This window comes from Rhinoderma darwinii, chromosome 12 (assembly GCF_050947455.1).
Source record: "Rhinoderma darwinii isolate aRhiDar2 chromosome 12, aRhiDar2.hap1, whole genome shotgun sequence".
NCBI lineage: Eukaryota > Metazoa > Chordata > Amphibia > Anura > Rhinodermatidae > Rhinoderma > Rhinoderma darwinii.
This window is the reverse complement of record NC_134698.1, coordinates 50,516,807-50,538,907: the sequence shown is the minus strand read 5'-3', so window position 1 is coordinate 50,538,907 and position 22,101 is coordinate 50,516,807. Positions and strand designations below refer to the sequence as shown.

The window sequence follows — 22,101 nt, the reverse complement described above, 5'->3', positions numbered from 1 at the left end:
TGCCACTGTTAGGCACACGTCACTCCGCCTTCCTTAGGCTATAAGGGCATCCGTTTAACGGAGACTTCATGAAAAGCTATTGAAAAGCTCATGCCATATACGTTTAACATATGCCTGTGGTGTATGCTATACTGTGGCATACGTCAAATTTCGTGTGTACGCTGGGAGCTTTCCTGGCGTACATGCTTAAAGAGGCTCTGTCACCACATTATAAGTGCCTTATCTTCTACATATTATGATTGGCGCTGTAATGTAGATTACAACAGTGTTTTTTATTTAGAAAAACGATCAATTTTGACCAAGTTATGACCTATTTTAGATTTATGCTAATGACTTTCTTAATGCCCAACTGGGCGTTTTTTAGCTTTTAACCAAGTGGGCGTTGTAAAGAGGAGTGTTTGACGCTGACCAATCATATACTTCTCTTTACAATGCCCACTTGGTCAAAAGCTAAAAAACGCCCAGTTGGGCGTTAAGTCATTAGTTAAAATCGAAAGTAGGTCATAACTTGGTTAAAATTGATAGTTTTTCTAAATAAAAAACACTGTTGTAATCTACATTACAGCGCCAATCACATTATGTAGGAGATAGGGCACTTATAATGTGGTGACAGAGCCTCTTCAACGAACATCACAGACGTGATGTGAAGAGGATCTAACAGCAGGACTAGGTATGTAGATGTTTTCTGACTGTGAATGTAAACAAGAGTGTTCTCATTCACTGATAGCAAACCAATATCTTGGGAATGGTAAGGCCTCATGCACACGACCGTGCTCGAATTACGACTCGTAATTCCGAGCATGGCCGGCCACGGGCAGCCGGCCGCTTTTGCGAGCCGTGCTCCCATTATAAAGTATAGCAGCACGGCCCGTAAAATGAAAAAATAGAACATGTTCTATTTTTTTAACGGCACGGGCACCTTCCCATGAGAAAACGGGAAGGTACCCGTAGCTAACAGAAGTCTATGGGCCCGTTATTGCGGGTCGTAATTACGACCCGCAATAATGGGTGTTTTTACGGTCGTGTGCATGAGGCCTAAGCAATTGAAACAAAAAGTATATTAGAAAGTTGCAGAACTTTTTATTTATACACTACCGTTCAAAAGTTTGGGGGTCACCCAGACAATTTTGTGTTTTCCATGAAAACTCACACTTATATTTATCAAATGAGTTGCAAAATGACTAGAAAATATAGTCAAGACATTGACAAGGTTAGAAATAATGATTTTTATTTGAAATAATAATTTTCTCCTTCACACTTTGCTTTCATCAAAGAATGCTCCATTTGCAGCAATTACAGCATTGCAGACCTTTGGCATTCTAGCTGTGAATTTGCTGAGGTAATCGGGAGAAATTTCACCCCATGCTTCCAGAAGCCCCTCCCACAAGTTGGATTGGCTTGATGGGCACTTCTTGCGTACCATACGGTCAAGCTGCTCCCACAACAGCTCTATGGTGTTGAGATCTGGTGACTGCGCTGGCCACTCCATTACAGAAAGAATACCAGCTGCCTGCTTCTTCCCTAAATAGTTCTTGCATAATTTGGAGGTGTGCTTTGGGTCATTGTCCTGTTGTAGGATGAAATTGGCTCCAATCAAGCGCTGTCCACAGGGTATGGCATGGCGTTGAAAAATGGAGTGATAGCCTTCCTTATTCAAAATCCCATTTACCTTGTACAAATCTCCCACTTTACCAGCACCAAAGCAACCCCAGACCATCACATTACCTCCACAATGCTTGACAGATGGCGTCAGGCACTCTTCCAGCATCTTTTCAGTTGTTCTGCGTCCCACAAATGTTCTTCTGTGTGATCCAAACACCTCAAACTTCGATTCGTCTGTCCATAACACTTTTTTCCAATCTTCTTCTGTCCAATGTCTGTGTGCTTTTGCCCATATTAATCTTTTCCTTTTATTAGCCAGTCTCAGATATGGCTTTTTCTTTGCCACTCTGCCCTGAAGGCCAGCATCCCGGAGTCGCCTCTTAACTGTAGACGTTGACACTGGCGTTTTGCGGGTACTATTTAATGAAGCTGCCAGTTGAGGACTTGTGAGGCGTCTATTTCTTAAACTAGAAACTCTAATGTACTTGTCTTGTTGCTCAGTTGTGCAGCGGGGCCTCCCACTTCTCTTTCTACTCTGGTTAGAGCCTGTGTGTGCTGTCCTCTGAAGGGAGTAGTACACACCGTTGTAGCAAATCTTCAGTTTCTTGGCAATTTCTCGCATGGAATAGCCTTCATTTCTAAGAACAAGAATAGACTGTCGAGTTTCACATGAAAGCTCTCTTTTTCTAGCCATTTTGAGAGTTTAATCAAACCCACAAATGTAATGCTCCAGATTCTCAACTAGCTCAAAGGAAGGTCAGTTTTATAGCTCCTCTAAACAGCAAAACTGTTTACAGCGGTGCTAACATAATTGCACAAGGGTTTTCAAGTGTTTTCTAATCATCCATTAGCCTTTTAACACAGTTAGGAAACACAATGTACCATTAGAACACTGGAGTGATGGTTGCTGGAAATGGGCCTCTATACACCTATGTAGATATTGCATTAAAAACCAGTGTTTGCAGCTAGAATAGTCATTTAGCACATTAACAATGTATAGAATGTATTTCTGATTAATTTAATGTTAACTTCATTGAAAAAAACTGTTTTTCTTTCAAAAATAAGGAAATTTCTAAGTGACCCTAAACTTTTGAACGGTAGTGTACATTAAGTAAACTTTATTTGGATAAAACCAGAAAACCTCTTTAAGCATTTTTTTTTTTAAAGTTCCCCGGTATGTTGGGCTCAGCTGTAAGGATGTAATTACATGAGTTGGCTTTTTTTTTTGCAGTTTTTTCAAATTTTATGCCGTGATTTTTGTATTTGTGGCAAATCAAGCTTTTTGTAAAAACCGCTATGGTTTTTGCCGCGATTATGAAAATCATGGCAAGGAAAATAAACTGAAATGATTTATGTATATACACACTAATCCACACCCTATACCTGCTGCCATAAATTATGATAAAAACTGAAAATGGATATTTGAATCCAACTCAAGGCTGCACCCAGCTGTTACTTTAAAGTCTTTAGTAAAATATGAGAAAGCATAAATACACAGCGTTTTGGTTTGTGACATTTTTGTAGCATTTTTTAGGTCAGTGCCTTTTTTTTCCCAAAACGCAGTAAGCTCTAGGTATGGCATTTTTTCTGGCATAATTTTCCATAGGCTTCTCTATAGGAGAAAATGCATGTACAAAATTACACAAAATGAAAATTGCATCTTAACCCCTTCCCCCTGCTTGCATTCTGGGCCCTAATGACCATGCCATTTTTTACGTTTTTCCATCGTCACATTCGAAGAGCTATAACTTTTTTATTTTTGCGTCGACATAGCTGTATAAAATCTTGTTTTTTGCGGGACAAGTTGTACTTTTTAATAGCACCATTTCGGGTACATATAATTTATTCATTAACTTTTATTAACTTTTTTTTGGGGGGGATAGAAGAAAACCTGAAATTTCACCACTCTTTTTTTGCGCCCTAAATCTACGTCGTTTACCGTGTGGTATAAATAACACAATAACTTTATTCAGCGGGTTGTTACGATTGCAAAGATACCAAATTTGTATAGATTTTGTATGTTTTACTACTTACACAGTAAAAACACTTTTTTTTCAAAATTATTTGTTCTTGCATCTCCATATTTGAAGAGTCATAACTATTTTATTGTTCCACCGATGCAGTTGTATGAGGGCTTTTTTTTTGCGGGACGACTTGTAGTTTTTATTGGTACCATTTGAGAGTAGATGCGACTTTTTGATCACTTATCACATTTTTTTAAAGTCAGGATTAACAGAAAACAGCAATTTTTACATTGTTTTTTATTTTATATTTACAGCGTTCACCGTGCGGTTTAAATAATGTAATAGCTTTATAGTCGGGGTCGTTATGGACACGGCGATACCAAATATGTGTAACTTTTTTGCTTTATTGTGTTTTTTTAATTGTAAAGTATTTTGTAATGGGAAAAAGTTGTTTTTTTTTTTTTGTCCTACTAGGGGACTTTCATATGCGATCATCCAATCGCTTTTATAATACACTGCAATTACTTTTGTTTAAAACGGACAGGCATCTGCTAGGTCATGCCTCTGGCATAGCCTAGCACAGGGGTCGGGAACCTATGGCTCGCGAGCCAGATATGGCTCTTTTGATGGCCGTATCTGGCTCGCAGACAGGGCTCCTACCCAGTGGCGGATTATCATATGGGCGTTTCGGGCGGCCGCCCGAGGCTCCCAGGGGGCCCATGGCAGCCCGAAACGCACATTATCTCCTAAATCTATTCAGCGCGCTAGCGCTGCTAACGGCCGAAGATGGGGAGGAGCAGGGAATTCGCCGGTATCCAGGGGTAGGACACGCCTCCCTGACAGTGCGGGCCGCCGCCATTGAGTAACAGAACAGCGACGGACGGCTGTTCTGTTACTCCAAAGCAGCAAGAGAAGAGCCGGCGGGCGGTCACCGGCGCTGAGGTCAGTACAGGATTATCCTCCTGCCCAACTGGTTCCCGACCGCTGGCTGTATTTTTACGGCCAGCGGTCAGGGACGGGTGCTTAAAACCCGAGCCATAGACTTTCTACGGCTCGGGTTTTAACTTGCTGCCCGCGCGATCGGGCAGCTGAATGTCGGGTCTCCGGCTGTCAGTGACTGCCGGGGACCCTGAGGAGAAGACAGAAGCAGCTTTCGCTGCTTCTTTCTTCTCCGATGTCTTCTTACACAGCGTTCAATGAACGCTGTGTACAGGAATAGAGACAGCAGCAGCGGCGCTGTCTCTATTCCTCCCGGTGATCATGTGACAGGTCACATGATCGCCGGGTGCCGTTAGTGGCAGACTGTTGCTGGGTCTTACTAGACCCAGCACAGCCCTATTAGTGACAATCGTCACTGTGAGAGGGCTGATTTCCCCTGTAACTGGGGCTGCTGTGCAGCTCCAGTTACAGTGGAAAAACATGGTGTAAAACAAAGAGAAAGTAGATATAAAGTTCCCCAAAGGTCTTTTTTGACCTTTGAGGATCAGAACATAGTAATAAAAAATAGTAAAGTGCAAAAAAAAAATATAATAATAAATACACATAAAATACCCACCCCAAAAAAAACGTTCCCCCCGCCAATCATTGTTGTAACGCTAGCGCTGACCCAATTACCCTAATATAGACATGTAATATATTAAAATTTACGGTAGACAATGACGATCACAAATAAAAGGTCTATTTTAGGGTAAAACAATGTTATTACCAAAAAAAAATACAAGGGGGAGCGCTGTGTGGCACTATATACAAGGGGGAGCTCTGTGTGGCACTATATACAAGGGGGAGCGCTGTGTGACACTATATACAAGGGGGAGCGCTGTGAGGCACTATATACAAGGGGGAGCGCTGTGAGGCACTATATACAAGGGTGAGCGCTGTGAGGCACTATATACAAGGGGGAGCGCTGTGAGGCACTATATACAAGGGGGAGCGCTGTGAGGCACTATATACAAGGGGGAGCGCTGTGAGGCAAGGGGGGGCTGTGTAGTGCTATCCACCGTGGTATGTGTGTGGTGCTCTTTATAGGGGGGGCTTTTTGGTGCTATTTACAAGAGGGGGAGGGCTGTGTGGCGCTCTCTACAGGGGGGCTGTATGGCACTATCTATAGGGGGCTGTGTGTAACGCTCTCTACGAGGGGGATGTGTGATATATAGAGGGGGCTGTGTATGGCGATATCTATGGGGGTGTGTAATATCTACAGGGGCTGTGTGTGGCACTATGTACAGGGGGCTGTGTGTATGGTGTTTTACAGTGTGTGGTATTATATTCAGGCGCGCAGTGTTTGGTGCTATTATATTTAGGGGTACACTATGTGGCACCATGATAACTTTATTTTCGTTTATAGGTGTGGAAATGTTGGAAAAGTGAGGAGACGTCTAAGTGGCAAATTCTGCAGAAATGAGTCATGGCCGGGAGAAGTCGTCATGAGCGCTGGACCGGATGGAGAAGAAAAGAGGAAAAAAACTACTAGAATCTGAGACGTCGTCACCTGTGAGTCACTAGATTTATAGAGAATCTGTCACCTCTCCTGGCATGTTTATTATAGGAAATCCTTGTATTTCACAAAAAGTCTTTCTGCGGTCCAGGACTGATAGACAATTCCCCTTGTCAGGAGGTTGTGTCCCTGCACAGTGTGATCCTGTCAGTATGTAGGGACACCGCGCTGTGACAAGGGGAATCGTAACACTGTTAATGCTTGCCCAAAAAGGTAGTGTTAAAAATAGTTACGGTGAGGAAGGGGGGCCCAAGTTTGGGTAACAGCCCAGGGCCCATGGTCTACTTAATCCGCCACTGCTCCTACCTGTCTATGGGAAGGATGCATGCACCGCGCTCCATCAGCCCGTGCACCGCGCTCCATCAGGCCGCGGTGCACGCTGATATTGGTAGTTCTTTGATGGCCTGATAAGCATTGGCGGCAGTGGTGAGCGGCAGGGAGCATGGACTACATTTCCCATAACTCCCTGCATAGCCGCGCCGTCTGCAAGCACGCACCTGCGTCCCCTAGTGAAGCGGCATTCTTTCTTCTGCGAATGCCTCAAAGCTGGCATTCTCTCAACATCAGGTGGGAAGAATGCCAGCTTCCAGTCATGCGCAGGAAAAAGAAGAAGCCAGACTGCTGGACTGATGTCATGCATCGCAAGCTCACAATGTAAGTTATTTATTTAATTTTTTTACTGCTAATTACCATTGTTTCAGTCCAGTTGTGGCTTTATACAGCAGGGAGGAGCATTCCTTGCTGTACTAAGTGAACATTGGAGCGATTGATCTGTCAATGGCCCTTTAAACATATTGTACGGCTCTCGCGGAATTATATTTCAAAATATGTGGCGTTTACGGCTCTCTTAGCCAAAAAGGTTCCTGACCCCTGGCCTAGCAGGTATTCATTACAGGCAGACCTGGGGGCCTTTATTAGGCCCCCGGCTGCCATCAGAGACACAGACACTCGGCGATCTTATCGCCGGGTGTCAGTGGCATGAGAGGGAGCTCCCTCCCTCTCTCCAAAACCACTCAGATGCGGTGCACGCTATTGAGCACCGCATCTGAAGGGTTAAACGGGTGAGATCGATACTTATATCGATCTCACCCGGTCGAGCAGGGACGCCCACAGCCCTCAGCTACCTCTGGCAGCTGAGAGCAGGGAGATTTGACGGCTCCCTGCTCTGTTTACTTTATTCTAATGCAGCGCCGTGGAATGGCGGCGCTGTAGAATCAAGCCCATTAATGACCGCCGTAAAAAGGCTTATCGGCGGACATGTAAAAAGCGCCTTTAAAGTTTTAAATGCAGGACGTTTTTTAAATGTGTAAAACAGTTTTTGTTAATTTTTTTTATAGAAAACTGAATTCTCAGTACTTAATAAGCAGTTTTCAGTCCTGCAGTTTTCCCCATTGTGTAAATATACCCTTTTAAATAAAACAATAAAACATTAATAAAAAAATTTGGAAAATATCAGCTGTGATAATAAAAATAGCTATTTTGTGGCCTCAAACAGTTCCAAGATTATATTAGATGTTTTAATGCTAAGATCATAAATATTATTATGAGAAAGATAATATTTACACAAAATGTCTAATCCATAAAATGTTTCATCAAATATAATGACAATGTATTCCAATATTTATTTATACATAAAAAACGGATACTTCTAAATTATAGTGAAGATCTACCTATGAGGAACATTGATTAACCTGTCAACAAATGTAAAATCCAAAGAAAGGGTTCTGCTGGGGTATTAAATTGTGAACGAGCTATTCAGATCAATTACAACTATACACGATTATGCACTCAAAGCACCAAAAATAGGCATATTAATGTATATCCAGACATGGCAGATTTGTTTCAGAAATTTCTGCGAGTGACTCATTCCTCTGAATCGTGCTTCCCGAAATCGATATGCCTTAAACAGAAACACTCCCATTCAGATGAATGGAAAAAATGTTCAGTCGCAGAAATATCTGCAACAAATCCGCAGCTTGTGAATATACCCTTATAAGAACGACAGATCTGTCAACAGCAATTTGTTGGCAGACAGTTTCAAGGTAGCATCTGTAGATTTTGATCAGAAAAAAAGGTGGCAATATATTAAAAGGCTACTAGATTTAGATTTCCTGACTATACACAAAGTTTATCGAGGGTGGAGATTCACTTTAATATCAGAATCATTAAAGATCAGAGCTATACTGTTTTACACAGAAATTAACTTCACACTGACTTATCCATGTTTCAGCCACAAATATTTAGTATGTCAAGTGAGCGAAAGGCAAGTGATTCTTAACTAGCAACATTTCTGAAAAAAACACGAAGGGGGAGTTCACACAGAGTTTTTTGGCACGGTTTTTGACACGGAAGCCGTGACGGAAACCGCCCCAAAAAACATCCGAAAACGCCTCTCATTGATTTCAATGGGAGGCGGAGGCGTTTTTTTCCCGCGAGCAGTAAAAAACACTCGCGGGATAAAGAAGCGACATACCCTGTCTTCGGGCATTTACGTCTCTGACCTCCCATTGACATCAACGGCAGGCAGAGAAAGTGGTTTTCGCTGCGTTTTTTTTGCCTGCGGCACTCCATGGCCGCGGGAGAAAAACACTGCAAAACCTGTGGCAAACAGCGTTCTTTTTCGCCTGCAAAAAACTCTGTGTGAACAGGGCCTAACACCGACACCAAGTTGGGGTTCCTATTTTCATGTTACAATTTCTAAATTATTGCTAATCAGTTAAAAAATGTTTTACTAATGTCTAAAAACAAAATTTAGGCTTGAGGAAGTTTGGTCAAGTGATATTAGAGACTTACCCCTTCTTGGCCACTTGCTGTTGTGTTTGCCAACATTTCTTGAAGAGCCCTGACAGAAAGGGACTGCTCCAGCACAAAATTACATATGCAAAGGTCAGGAGGAACATACTGTGGAGATAAAAGTGCAGCATTCAGTAAGTGTCATTACAAGAATAATACAGTATATAAATTACATTTCTCTTTTGTCACAATACAATACAAGTCTTTACTTTATCACTATTTGTGTCAGGAGGATCAAGATGTATTTTTAAACTTTTTGAGCAATTACAATTTTCGCTACTTTTTTGTGGCTGACACACTGCAGACACATCAAAACTCAGCAAGAGTGGCCACGTTGCCTAGCACAAACAAACAAAGACCACATGCCATTTTTTCCAGTGTAGTCTAGAAAATAAAAGCTGAACTTTGATATGGCTGCTTTTTGTCATTTGTAAAACACAAGGCCCATTATGCTTGAAAAGAGATGACTAAGGGGGGGACATGATTAACTTGCATAAGTATATAAATATTTCATCTATAATCATGAAAGACAAGGGGTCTCTGTCTGGAGAAAAAAAACGTTCACTCTTCAGATTCGACAAGCCTTCTTTAAGGCTATGTTCACATGGGATATTTTGCCGAGTTTTTTGACGCGGAAACTGCGTCGCAAAACTCGGCAAAAACGGGCCGAGAACGCCTCCCATTGATTTCAATGGGAGGCGTCGGCGTCTTTTTCCCGCGGACAGTAAAACTGCCTCGCGGGAAAAAGAAGCGACATGCTCTATCTTCGGGCGCTTCCGCCTCTGACCTCCCATTGACTTCAATGGGAGGCAGAGAAAGTGTATTTCGCGCTGTTTTATGCCCGCGGCGCTCAATGGCCGCGGGCGAAAAACGCCGCGAAAATCACCGCGAAAATCGGCGTGCAGGGAGAGGAAAATCTGCCTCAAAGTTCCAAATGGAATTTTGAGGCAGATATTCCTCCCCCAAAATACTCCGTGTGAACATAGCCTTACTGTGAGAACTGTGAATCTGTGGAATAGCCGACCGCAGGAGCCGTCACAGCAGGGACAGTAGATGACTTCAAAAAAGGCTTAGATAATTTATAAGAACAAAAAAATATCCGCGCCTATGTCAATATATAGAATTCTTGTTTAATGTTTATCCAGTCTGATCGCCCCTTGCGATCAGGAGGGAATTTTTTCTTTTTTAATGCAGATTTCCCTAATGACAGATGCCTTATGGGTATTTTTTTTGGTTGAACTTGATGGACATATGTCTTTTTTTCAAACATACTATGTAACTGTGCTGACACATAGTGTCTATCAATACATTGTTACGGAATTTGACAGTTGCTTGAAAGCCTTTTTACCTCTAACTTAAAGGTATTTTTGTCAATATTGTATCAGTAATCTTATATTTTACTATAATATCAAATAAGAACACATGAGTGGATGAGTGGATAAAACTAAGTAAAGACACTTAAAAAATAAAATATGAACATATGCAATACCAGATTTACATCTCAGGAATCTGACGGGACCGATTGTCTAGCACTTTAGACTCTGAACCAGAGCGGCCTATGGGCACAGTCCTGTTGTTCCATTGGGTTAATCTGGGCCTGAACTTAGGAACATGCAAAAGACATAGGACGAGGTGTATTAAAACGGTGCCAGTCTTAATAAAAATGTAAAAAAAGAGAAAGAAAGGAGATGCACGGCGCCACATTGTGCAGATAAATCCGAGATAGTTGGACATATAGCTAGAAAATGTTATATTTGCTCACCTATTATGTTTGTGCTCAAAAAGGCACAACTCTGATGTAGATTTCATCAGTTGGAAGTAAATGATGTGCTGCTGCCAGGGTCTAGACCGGTAGACAAGGAATGTCACCGCAACATATAGAACAATATAAAGAAAAAATTTACCATATACGGCGCTGCTACATATGAAGTAGAGGGAGTTCGAGATTATGAAAAGTTTGAATTGAATAGTGAATTTATTATTAATAATAATAATAATAATAATAATAAGGCTAAGCGTTTCAATGCTGGCATGAGGAAGATGCTGGTCAAGCGTTAAAACGCGTAGTCTTCTTCTTATTATTATTATTATTAAATTCACTATTAATTCCCTACTTTTCATAATCTCAAACTCCCTCTACTTTATATGTAGCAGCGCCGTATATGGTAAATTTTTTCTAAATATTAGTCTTAATAAAAAACAAGTTAAAATAAGATGCTACAAATTTATAAGGAGGCACATGCCTCTTTAAAAATTTGTTGCATCTTCAGCTGTCCGTGTGACACTGAATTAAATCTATACCAGCAAGGAGTTGGCGTAAATTATAGTCAATGTATTGGGCGCTGATGGTCACGCCACCTTCTGTAAACTTGGCCCACTTTTTTTAAAAGTGGTGAGAGCAGTGGAAACGACCCAGAAGTAATTTTTTTTGCGACTTTTGGGCTGTTTGTGAAATTTCTATGCCAGAAAACTAGCATGGGAACGTTGTTTACTATCCCACATAATGTTCAGAAATAATAATTATGTTTCCAAACTGGCCAACATATCCAATAATATTTTTGACCATCCAGAGCCGTACCTTTGCTAGGGAAATAAATCTCTAGTGTAAACTTTATTCCTTCCATCTCACTGTCAGATACAAGGACAGCTCTCCATTGGGGGGATGCTACAACAATTGCCACAGATGAGACCAGACATGACAGATGACAGCAGACGTGTCAGATGACACCAGACATGGCAGATGATACACACGACTCCAACTGAAGTCTTAGGTACAGGAAACAACGCAGGATACAGGGAGCAGGATACGGGAACACTGGGAGCAGAATACAACTAAGGGACCGTTTGCAATATGAACATGGGTAGACCACAACAACGTACAGGCAAGGATTGGAAGGGCGGAGCCCTTTTTATAGTCCAGGGTGATCTGGGGTTTGGTTTCTGGATCCCTGTAGGTGTGACAAAGAAGGAGCTGGATATTGGTGTTAACCGCAAAGTAGCTTGAATTTTCAGGGTTTGATTATAGATAACTAAATATTCACTCATCCTCCACTGACCTTTCAGAGTGTCATAGTGTGACATCATGTACATATCCACTTGTCTTCTTGGATGTCTCTAATAACAGAACATCATTTCTGTTGGTAATGGAATTTATTGTCTTAATTCCCCCACGTGTCTGTGACAAACTCCTACTCTCTCCTTTACACTCAACAACTGTGCAGTAATACATAGAATATCTATTACACAAGTAAACCGCTTCAAGGTCAAAGGTAATCACCTAGGATGCTATCAAAATTCCGCCTACTGCACAGACGTGTGTGTGCTCAGGCTGCTATGTTTAAAAACACTACTATTGTTTTTTATATTCTATGGAATAACTATGAAACTACTTTACATTCTAATTTTTTTTTAATTAAATAACATTAAACACATTTTTTATTATTGAAACATTACTGAAATACTGCATGTACATAATATAGTAGATATGTTAATTTATATAAATAAAAGTTCTACTAAAATTTTGTAGCAGGACCCACTACTAAGGCAACTACATCCAGTTAAGTTTTGTACACTCTCCAAGAAAGATGACAATTCCCCACTGACAACACCACATTGTTGCACTGCTACATAGACTGTTCGAGAAGAGCGTTTGAAATGGTTCTGCATAAAGGGGTTGGCCAGGAAAAAAATATGTTCTAAAAAGTGTCCCCCAGGCTTGGTTTGCCTTCTCTAAAACCCCCTACAAATTTTCCAACCAGTTTTGGTTTGATCTCCATCGTCACTGTTGCTCTTTCTGTTTACACCCTTTGCTTCTGGTCCTGGCTGTTTCCTGTCTTGTAACCCACTATACCCATGATCCCTTGCTGCATCTGAGGAGACCACTTACATTCCCCCTCCTTCCTCCACAGCATCTCAGCTATTTGCATACTGCCACGCCCCTTTATGTTCACAGGTCATTCCCTGCTCTAATTACAGTCACCCAGCTCCCTGCACAGTCACACACACCCAGTATTCATCAGACAGGGGGGATGGGGTTATATACAGGGGGGGGGGGGTTATATACAGGGATAATGGAGGTTATATACAGGGATAATGGAGGTTGTATACAGGGATGATGGAAGTTATACACACATGGATGATGGGGTTATAATCAGGGATGATGATGTAATACACTGGGATGATGGAGGTTATACACAGGGATGATAGAACTCCATCATATCTGTATACAACTCGTATGTAACCCCCATCATCCCTGTGCATTACCTCATCATCCCTGTGTATTACCTCATCATCCCTGTAAATAACCCCATCATCCCTGTGTATTACCTCATCATCCCTGTATATAACCCCATCATCCCTGTATATAACCCCTATCATCCCTGTATATTACCTCACCATCCCTGTATATAACCGCCATCATCCCTGCATATTACCCCATTATATAACCCCCATCATCCCTCTGTATTACCTCATCATACCCGTATATAATCCCCATATAAGCTGCAGGGGGGGTGGTGGAGTGCCGCGTAGGGTTGTGGGGGGGGGGGGGGGGTATGGGCGATGAGAGGACGGACAGGCAGTGCAGGAACTCTGAGAAAGAGGAGGAGGGGGCATGTACTAGTAGAGACCACATTCTCCATCTTTGCTCAGCTAGCATTTCCAGGAGAGCAGAGACATGGCGCGTCATCAACTAGGTTTACAGGCAGTGGACCGGGCAGATGTTTCATGAGCTCTGGAGACGCCAGCTCTCGCTTCCACTCACCTCAGCCGGATCCCGCAGGCATCAAAGCAGGTGGCTGGACCCCTCTTATAGTCCAGGGTACTCACGGCCTGATATTCATCAAAGTCCGGTGCGCGCTGCCCCTTTAAGAGCGGGCACGAGCGTGCGCGCGCACCGGACTTTGATGAATATCAGGCCGTGAGTACCCTGGACTATAAGAGGGGTCCAGCCACCTGCTTTGATGCCTGAGTGTTGTTTTTGTTCCCCTAGTTTGTCTATGCAATGGTCTCCTATTGTGTGCCTGTTCCTGTTCATGTTCCCTGCGTTCCATACTATCCTGGTCTAGTACTGTGCTGAGCCAAAGTCGTGCCGTGCTGTATACCACGCCTGACCCGCTTCTCCCCACCTGACGTCTACCTGCTGCCTAGTCCCAGCCGAGCCTGCCTTGCTACTGTCCGAGCTGCCACAGGTACCTATACGAACTATAGACATTGACCTGCACCCTGTTGGCCAGCTGCCATACCGCCAAGGCGGCACGGCCCAGTGGATCCACAGACCCTTCGTGACAATTATATTAGGAAGTTAATTGTACATGTCACATTAGGTTAAAATAGAAATACAATTTATTCCTGGATGACCTATTTAACTTACGCATAGACAACTTATACAACTTTATACCTATACAGCTGCATATGTTTGCAAATTTAGTTTGTATACAGTTGCATTGAAAAGAGACTACATTTTTTCAATACAGTTGAGGCTTTATGATCCTGATCAACCAAACATATGCCACCTTTTTAGAATACATTTGAATATTTAAGTCTATAGGTGTGTAAACGTATAAGTCTAGATTTTTATCCCACCATAAAAAGGGATAAAATCACTCAGTGATGAATTGCACATCCTGGTGTACATCACCTTATTTGTAGATAAAGTATTATTTGGGAAAAGGGGGGATTCGACTGAAAGGAAAGTGATGTGGCTTATAAGATGTAACTTTTATTACATATACTTTTAAATGTCATTATTGATGACAATTGTGTTTGTGCATTAAAATTACCCACTGTCCTGAGATGAATTTAGCCGTCGCCTCCCATCCAATAACACTTGTCCTTGCAGTCTGATTTGCACACAGTACACTGGAAGTAACATTTTGAAGTCCCCTAAAGCTGAATGCACACATTGCATAATTTGATTTCTTGAAATCTCATATCTCATTTACTTTGCCGGTACTGTAATACACTGCGGATTTGCCGCATGAAAATCTGCGTGGCAAATCTGCACGTAATACGCAACGTGTGCATTCAGCCTAAAAGTAACATAGTGACATTATGTTAAAACGTGAAAATTAATACAACATATGTTTACCGTATCACCAGAAGTTCCCAAGCTTTTATCACTTGAGCCCTTTCTGATGAGCTCTGACCTCAACAAGATTTACAGGTTATGTACACCTTTGAAAAGGTTTGTTTGTTTTTTGTTTTGATTTTATAAAAATGTGTATCGTGTTTGGTGCAACTTTCTAAGTACTTTTTATTAAAAATTATTTCTACTTTTTGAGATACAGCTGCTTTGTATCCTGTATACAGAGCAGCAGTATCTTGCACTGAGACTTGAATTCAGTAGGTCAGCAGCAATGACGGGTTCAGTGACAGCGGGATCCACCTGTTATCTATCACATCTAAGTTATGAACGTAGATGTGATTGGTAATCGCTCGATCCGCTGACACTGAACCCATCATTGCCGCTGACCTGACGGATTCAGGTCTTCGCGAAAGATACTGCTGCTCTGTATACAGGATACAAAGCAGCTGTATCTCAAAAAGTAGAAATCATTTTTAATAAAAACAAACAAACGTTTTCAAAGGTGTACATAACCTGTAAATCTTGTTGAGGTCAGAGCTCATCAGAAAGGGCCCAAGTGATAAAAGCTTGGGAACTTCTGGTGATGCGGTAAACATATGTTACAACGTGAAAACTTAAAAATAAGCTTTGCAATACGCTTACCTTTACCAAGCCTCCAGTCTTGTGTATACGCAGCCACTCCTGTTCTCCCGCCGTGCATACTCAAATGACATGCAATAATGATGACCCTTCAGGCCATGTCATCACGATGGATGTCATGTAAGCACAAAGGAACAACAGGAGTTATGGGGAACGCACAAGACCATCAACTAGAAACAGATCAGAGACAGTGAGGTAATTATTTGTAAAGTGTGGTATTTGTCAATTTGAGCCCAAATGGCCAACTTTTGAAATTGTCTTTCATAAGTAGGGTGCACCTTTTGATGTCATATTACACCTTACATCTAAATATAATCTACATAAAGATTTGAACAACTTTGCAAATAGTCTCTAGTTGACAGCACCCAGATCCAGATTTTAGGAATCGTGGTTCCACAAATGTTTGTAGAAGTTTAGGCTTCTACAAAAAGAAAGGCAAAAGAGAAACCATCGACTTATAGTGTAGTAACTTTAAGTAAATAAAGAGAGAACTCCGTTGCACTTTTAATTATGAAGTGTGAAATGCACATCTCGAACACCAGGGTTTATATGATCTTAGTTTTCGATTCCACTGTTGAGCACCTACAGGTCAGTCGGTTGAAGGGATGATTATTCTCCCATATTTGCCCATAGATGCCAATGTAATCTGAGGATTTATATAATGGTAACAACTGTTTGATTTGTTTAGAACAATAAAACATATATAAAATCCGCTAAATGTTTTTTCACCAGCAGCAATGCCGCTTCATCAGGAGTGATGGAATGGTATGCTTTCTCGCAAAACAATGAACTATGCAAATACTTTGCTTCACTTATCATAAGCCACATGATATCTTACAGCCCACAGTTTTGCTACTAAAATTGCCCTACATTGTGTTGACAGACAAACCCCTACCAATTTAGTTGAGCTCTATAATAAAATGGAAACTGGATCATCATATAGGTGTGTAGTGTCTTGTATAAAAACTATACTTTCCATAATTCTAAATCGGCAGAACATGCTCTGTACAGACATTGAGCCAACAGAAAGGATGAGTAATTGTGAGGAGCACTGGATGAGCAGGGGCATCACTAAAAGAAAAATCAGTAAACCAGAAACAGTGAGCCTACACCTACATTATAATACACCAACAAAATAGTAAAAATAGATCCATATATACTCTGTGTTAAGTGATCGCAACTGTGAAACTGGTGGTGGTGGTGGTGGGGTGCTGGTGAGGCACATGCTCTGGGTGCCCGGTGCCAGGGCAGACACGATCAAGTGACTCTGCAGGTGTAATTAGATAGAGGGCTAGGAGTCGGACAGCAAACTGAATCTTTGCCCTGAGTGGAAGAAAGCCTAGCTAAATATGACTTAGCGACAGGGCAGACCCTTTTGAAGCCAGTGAACAGAAAATAAGAACAGAGAGAAAGGTTTTGGAAAAAGGACAAGGATTCATACAATAAAGCGGTTACTTTGTACTGCCATTTGCTTTTTACAACGACAGATCCCCAAAATATGTTTTTAGTGCTGTCATTCTATCTGGATTTCTTTTCAAATGTCTAACACAGTATCATTACTTTGTGACCTTCACCAAGTACTTCACCCTCCTTGCAAATGTAAAATTAGAACTTGACAGAGCAGTGCTGTATTGGCTTCATGTATACTTGTCAATGTGATGATTGAGGGAAGGGTTTCAAGCTGAATCAGCTAATGTACTGCTAACGCTAGATACTCTAATTTGTATGAGCTGAAAGCACTCAAACTCTGTTTGATACTTTTATTCAAACACAAACTTCAATCACTGAACTGTGTATTTGTATCCCGTTACTCCCAATGAGGACACAGCTCACACGCAGTGTTGGCCTGCTTCCAGGACTAATACATGTCATGAATGGAGGGCTTTTCTTCCTATCAGGTCATACAGGGGGCCAGACGTTGGCACAAAATCCTTTAAAGGTGCAGATATCACAAGCCGGTGTTGGTATTTAACAGATTCTAATGTGATTAACTGTGAATGTTCTACCATAGTAACAGCTCTAAACAGTGCCCAGCCCGTAGATACTTCTGTAATCGGTGCTAGTAAGTGGTTTCACAAACCACAATAGATGGCAATCAAAAAATATTGTCATGCAATGTTCAGTATTGGCACGATATATAGTTTTCATTTCACTAAGGAGAATAAAATGTAAATTGGAAAAAAAAAAATTTAAGTGAACCTACAGTCTTTAAAATATATAATATACTTCTGCTTTGGCAATTGGGAGATTTAATCTCTTCCTTTCTGAGGGTTTCTAAATCGCAGCATGGGCAAAGGAAAAAGTTTGGTCCAGTCTGTGCACATTTACCAGAAATTCCAACATAAGTGAGCAGGGTTTTCATGGGTTAAAAAATTCTGAGTAGAGGAACACGTTCCAAGTCAAATGTTTGTAAAATAATAACTCCATGTACAGTAAATGCTAGTCTAATTAAAGGGGTTGCTGTACTCGTCCGTCTCCGTTGGCCCCATAGACATTGAATGGAGTAGCAGCACAAATCTGCTATCACCGTTCCATTCAAATTACTTCGCACTGCAATCGTACAGTGAGGAGAAACGGGGGGGGGGGTTCAGGACTTCAGTTTTAGTGATTGGTGAGGGTCCCAGTGATTAGGTATGGTCTTAGGAAACGTCCGTCCCTTTAAGATTACCATGACTACTAGTCTAGCTTCTGGGTGGTTCTGGTTTTAGTTGTTGAGCCTATTTCACTTCTCTGTCTTTCTTCCTATAAGATTGAAGGGTGGAGTATTTAAATCTGGGTTGGGTCTGTTTTCTTTGCTTGTGATTTTCCTGGTTTCCATGTGTTTGATCAAGCTAGTGACTATACCCTGTACCTTTGACTGTTTGCACTTTTTGAAACTGGACCTCTGGATTACCCATTGTTTACTAATTTGGACTTTCTGCTCCCGGCTGGTTTTGACCTCTGCAATCCCGGATATACACTAGCTTTGTGATTTGGACTTTCTGATTACCCTCAAGCTGTCTTGTTATCTGCTCTGGTATTGCCTGCATTGCACCTCTTATCCAACACCGAACTCTGTTAAAACAACCTGGGTTCTATGCTGCAAAGTCCAACCTGCCTTTCGGTGGGCTCTGGCGAAAACCATAGCGTAGCCTTAGATTCTGTTGATCAGAATTGTGACGGATTTGGGGTTGCGGATTTATTTGCATGCTCATTCCTGACAGTCTCCAGCAGCCTTTGGGGAATCACTCACCTAGCAATTCCATAAACTTCCACCCTGGGAATTGCTAAATTGAGGATTCCATTACAGTATGGTGCTACGATAATCAGGGTCACAATATATAGTACTATTATATTCAAGGGTGCAGTGTATGATACTATTATATTACGGGGCATCTTGTGTGGCACCATAAGAATTTTATCTTTGTTTATAGGTGCGGAAATGTTGGAAAAGTGAGTAGCCTAAGACATTGGAGTGGCAAACTCTGCGGAAATGAGTCGTGGCCGGGAGAAGTAATCTTAGATGTCAGGACCAGATGGAGAAGAAAAGAGAAAAAGAACGAAAAAGAATCTGAGAAAACACCTGTGAGTCATTAAATATAAATGCTTATTCTCCCTCTGACTAATGAGTACTGTAGCCACTGTATGATGCAACGAGATGACGGATGGTAGCATTCTTTTTTCTGAAACAGCAACTCCCAGCATATCCTAACCATTGTTCAAGCTATACTGGGAGCTGTCGTTTTATGTTGTACAAATTTATATGGCAGGGATTAATTTGCAAATGATCTCTGCACTGATCTGTACTTGTGCTGTATATATTTACTGAGCTTTGTTCTGGTGCTGAATTTCTGTATTGAGCTTGGTTCTGGTGCTGAATTTCTGTATTGAGCTTTGTTCTGGTACTGTATTTATGTACTGATCTTGGTTCTGGTGCTGTATTTATGTACTAAGCTTGGTTCTGGTATTGTGTTTATGTACTGAGCTTGGTTCTGGTGCTGTATTTATATGCAGAGCTTGGTTCTGGGGCTGCATTTATGTACAGAGTGTGATTCTGGTGCTGTATATACAGTAGTGCTCAAAAAAATTGCAGTGAGTTTAAAAAAGCAAATAAAGTGCAAAATTATTAGAACTTTTATTTGCCTAAACGCAAATGCACTGGAAATACTACACATTCAATTCCAAATCAAAGTAATAACTTTTATCCAGTTTGAGTTAATCCTTTACAGAAAGTAAAGAAAAAGGAATATTAGGTTGTTCCAAAAAATAGCAGTGCCAGCATTTTTCTTTAAAAACTCAAAAATGTTGTGTTTAAACGTTATTATCTTTTTCAGATTTCACTTTACTGAACTAATATTTTGTGGCATAACCATTGTTTCTGAGAACTGCTTGACATCTGTGTTGCATGGAGTCGACCAACTTCTGGCCCCTCTGAACAGGTACTCAGTCCAGGAAGACTGGACGACATTCCACAGTTCTTCTGCATTTTTGGGTTTTGCCTCATAAACCGCATTTTTTATGTCACCCCACAAGTTCTCTATGGGATTGAGGTCAGGGGATTGGTCTGGGCACTCCATTACCTCAATCCTGTTTGTCTGTAACCAAGATGTTGTTCACTGACTGGTGTGTTTTGGGTCATTGTCGTGTTGAAACACAGGGCATTTCTTCTTCAGCATAGAGCAACATGATCTCCTCAATTATTTTGATATATTCATACTGATCCATGATCCATTGTATGAGAGGCCCAATACCATGGTATGAGAAACATCACCATATCATGATTTTTGCACCACCATCCTTTACGGTCTTCACAGTGTACTGTGGCGTGAATTCAGTGCCTGGGGGTCGTCTGACATACTGCCTGTGGCCACTAGACCCAAAAAGAAGAATTTTCCCTTCATCAGTCCACAAAATGTTGCTCCATTTCTCGTTAGGTCAGTCAATGTGTTCCTTGGCAAATTTTAACCTATTCAGGACATGTCTTTTTCAACAATGGGACTTTGTAGGGAGTTCTTGCTAGTAACTTGGCTTCACTTAAGCGTCTTCTGGTTGTAGCAGTACTCACTGGTAACTTCACATCTTGTTTGATCTTTCTGGAGGTGACCATTGGCTGAGCCTTTGCCATTTTGGCTATTCTTCAATCGATTCGTACAGTAGTTTCCCTGCTTCCTTCCACGTCTTTCAGGTTTTGGCTGCCACTTCAAGGCATTTGAGAACATTTTAGCTGATCAGCCTATAATTTGCTGCACTTCTCTATATGTTTTTCCCTCTCCAATAAACTTTTTAATCAAAGTAAGTTTTTCATCAGAACAATGTCTGGAACGACCCATTTTCCCCAGTATTTCAGAGGGAAATGTACTATAACAACATGTACAACATTTGCTACGCTACTACCTCAAATAAGGGCCAAAATTGACACCTGTTGTTCCACAGAATGAATGACTTCACCAATTTAACTCCTTGCTGGTATTATTTTGAACAAGCCCCTTTCAATTAAGGATTCAATCACTCGGAATGCATGTCCTAATTGTTAGCTCGTTTTTTCCCTATTACTTATTATTTGCTATGTAAAAATATTACTCCTACCAAAAACATTGATTTATCAGGTTAATGATGTTGGACTGCTATTTTTTGAACACTACTGTATGTATTGAGCTTGGTTCTGGTGATGTATATATTTACCTTATCTTAGGGTAAATGTATATTTAACCCCTTTACGCACCATGACGTAACTTCATGTCATGGTGCGGGGGATGAAGTATGAAGGGGGCTCACGCACTTTGCCCGCTCCATACGCTGCAGGTGTCAGCTGTGTATTACAGCTGACACCCTTGGCTAACTGCCAGGAACAAGGACTACGCTGTTCCTGGCCATTTAACCACTTAGATGCCGAGGTCAATAGCGACCGCGGCATCTAAGCCATTAGAAACAGTGGATTTCGCCCCCCGACAGCCCATTGGCCCCCCCCCTGACGCGATCGCTGGTTCAAATCACCTAAGGAGACTAATAAAAAGTGTAATAAAAAGTTAAATGAAGTTTTCAGTAGTGAAAAGAAAAAAAAAATATTAAAAAAGTTTAAAAAAAAAAAATGTTCTCATTTTTCCTCTAATGTAAAAATAAAACAAAAAACAAAATTGGTATCACCGCATCCGCAAAAGTCCAAACTATAACTATGTAAAATTATTTAACCCACGTAAAAAATAAAATAAACGCCAAAATTGCTAAAAACTACAGCTCACCCAGCAAAAAGCTAAATTCTCACACTGCTCACTTGATGAAAAAATAAAAAAGTTATGGCTTTCAAAATGTGGTGACAAAAAAAACTAAATAGTTTTTCCTTAGTAAAACAAGTAAAAAATAAAAAAAAGTATATAAATTTAGTATCGCCGTAATCGTATTGACCAGCAAAATAAAGTTAAGTGTACATTTTTACTGCATGGTGAAAGCCGTAAAAACGAAATCCAAAAAGACACGGAGAAAGCACAGTTTTTCCAATTCCACTTTTATATGGTGCCAATAAAAACTACAACTCCTCCCATAAAAAA

The 22,101-nt window shown here is 41.1% G+C and overlaps 1 protein-coding gene across 4 annotated transcripts in view; it reads right to left on the bottom strand.

The window, feature by feature from the left end:
* The window catches only part of RYR3 (ryanodine receptor 3), a 658,838-nt gene that overhangs the window by 449,694 nt on the left and 187,043 nt on the right, over window positions 1–22,101 (bottom strand). For all 4 annotated transcript variants that reach the window (XM_075844915.1, XM_075844916.1, XM_075844917.1 and 1 more), the window contains exon 3: window positions 8,854–8,961. In XM_075844915.1, coding sequence (XP_075701030.1) covers window positions 8,854–8,961 — 108 coding nt within the window. The remainder of the gene's footprint in view (window positions 1–8,853; window positions 8,962–22,101) is intronic.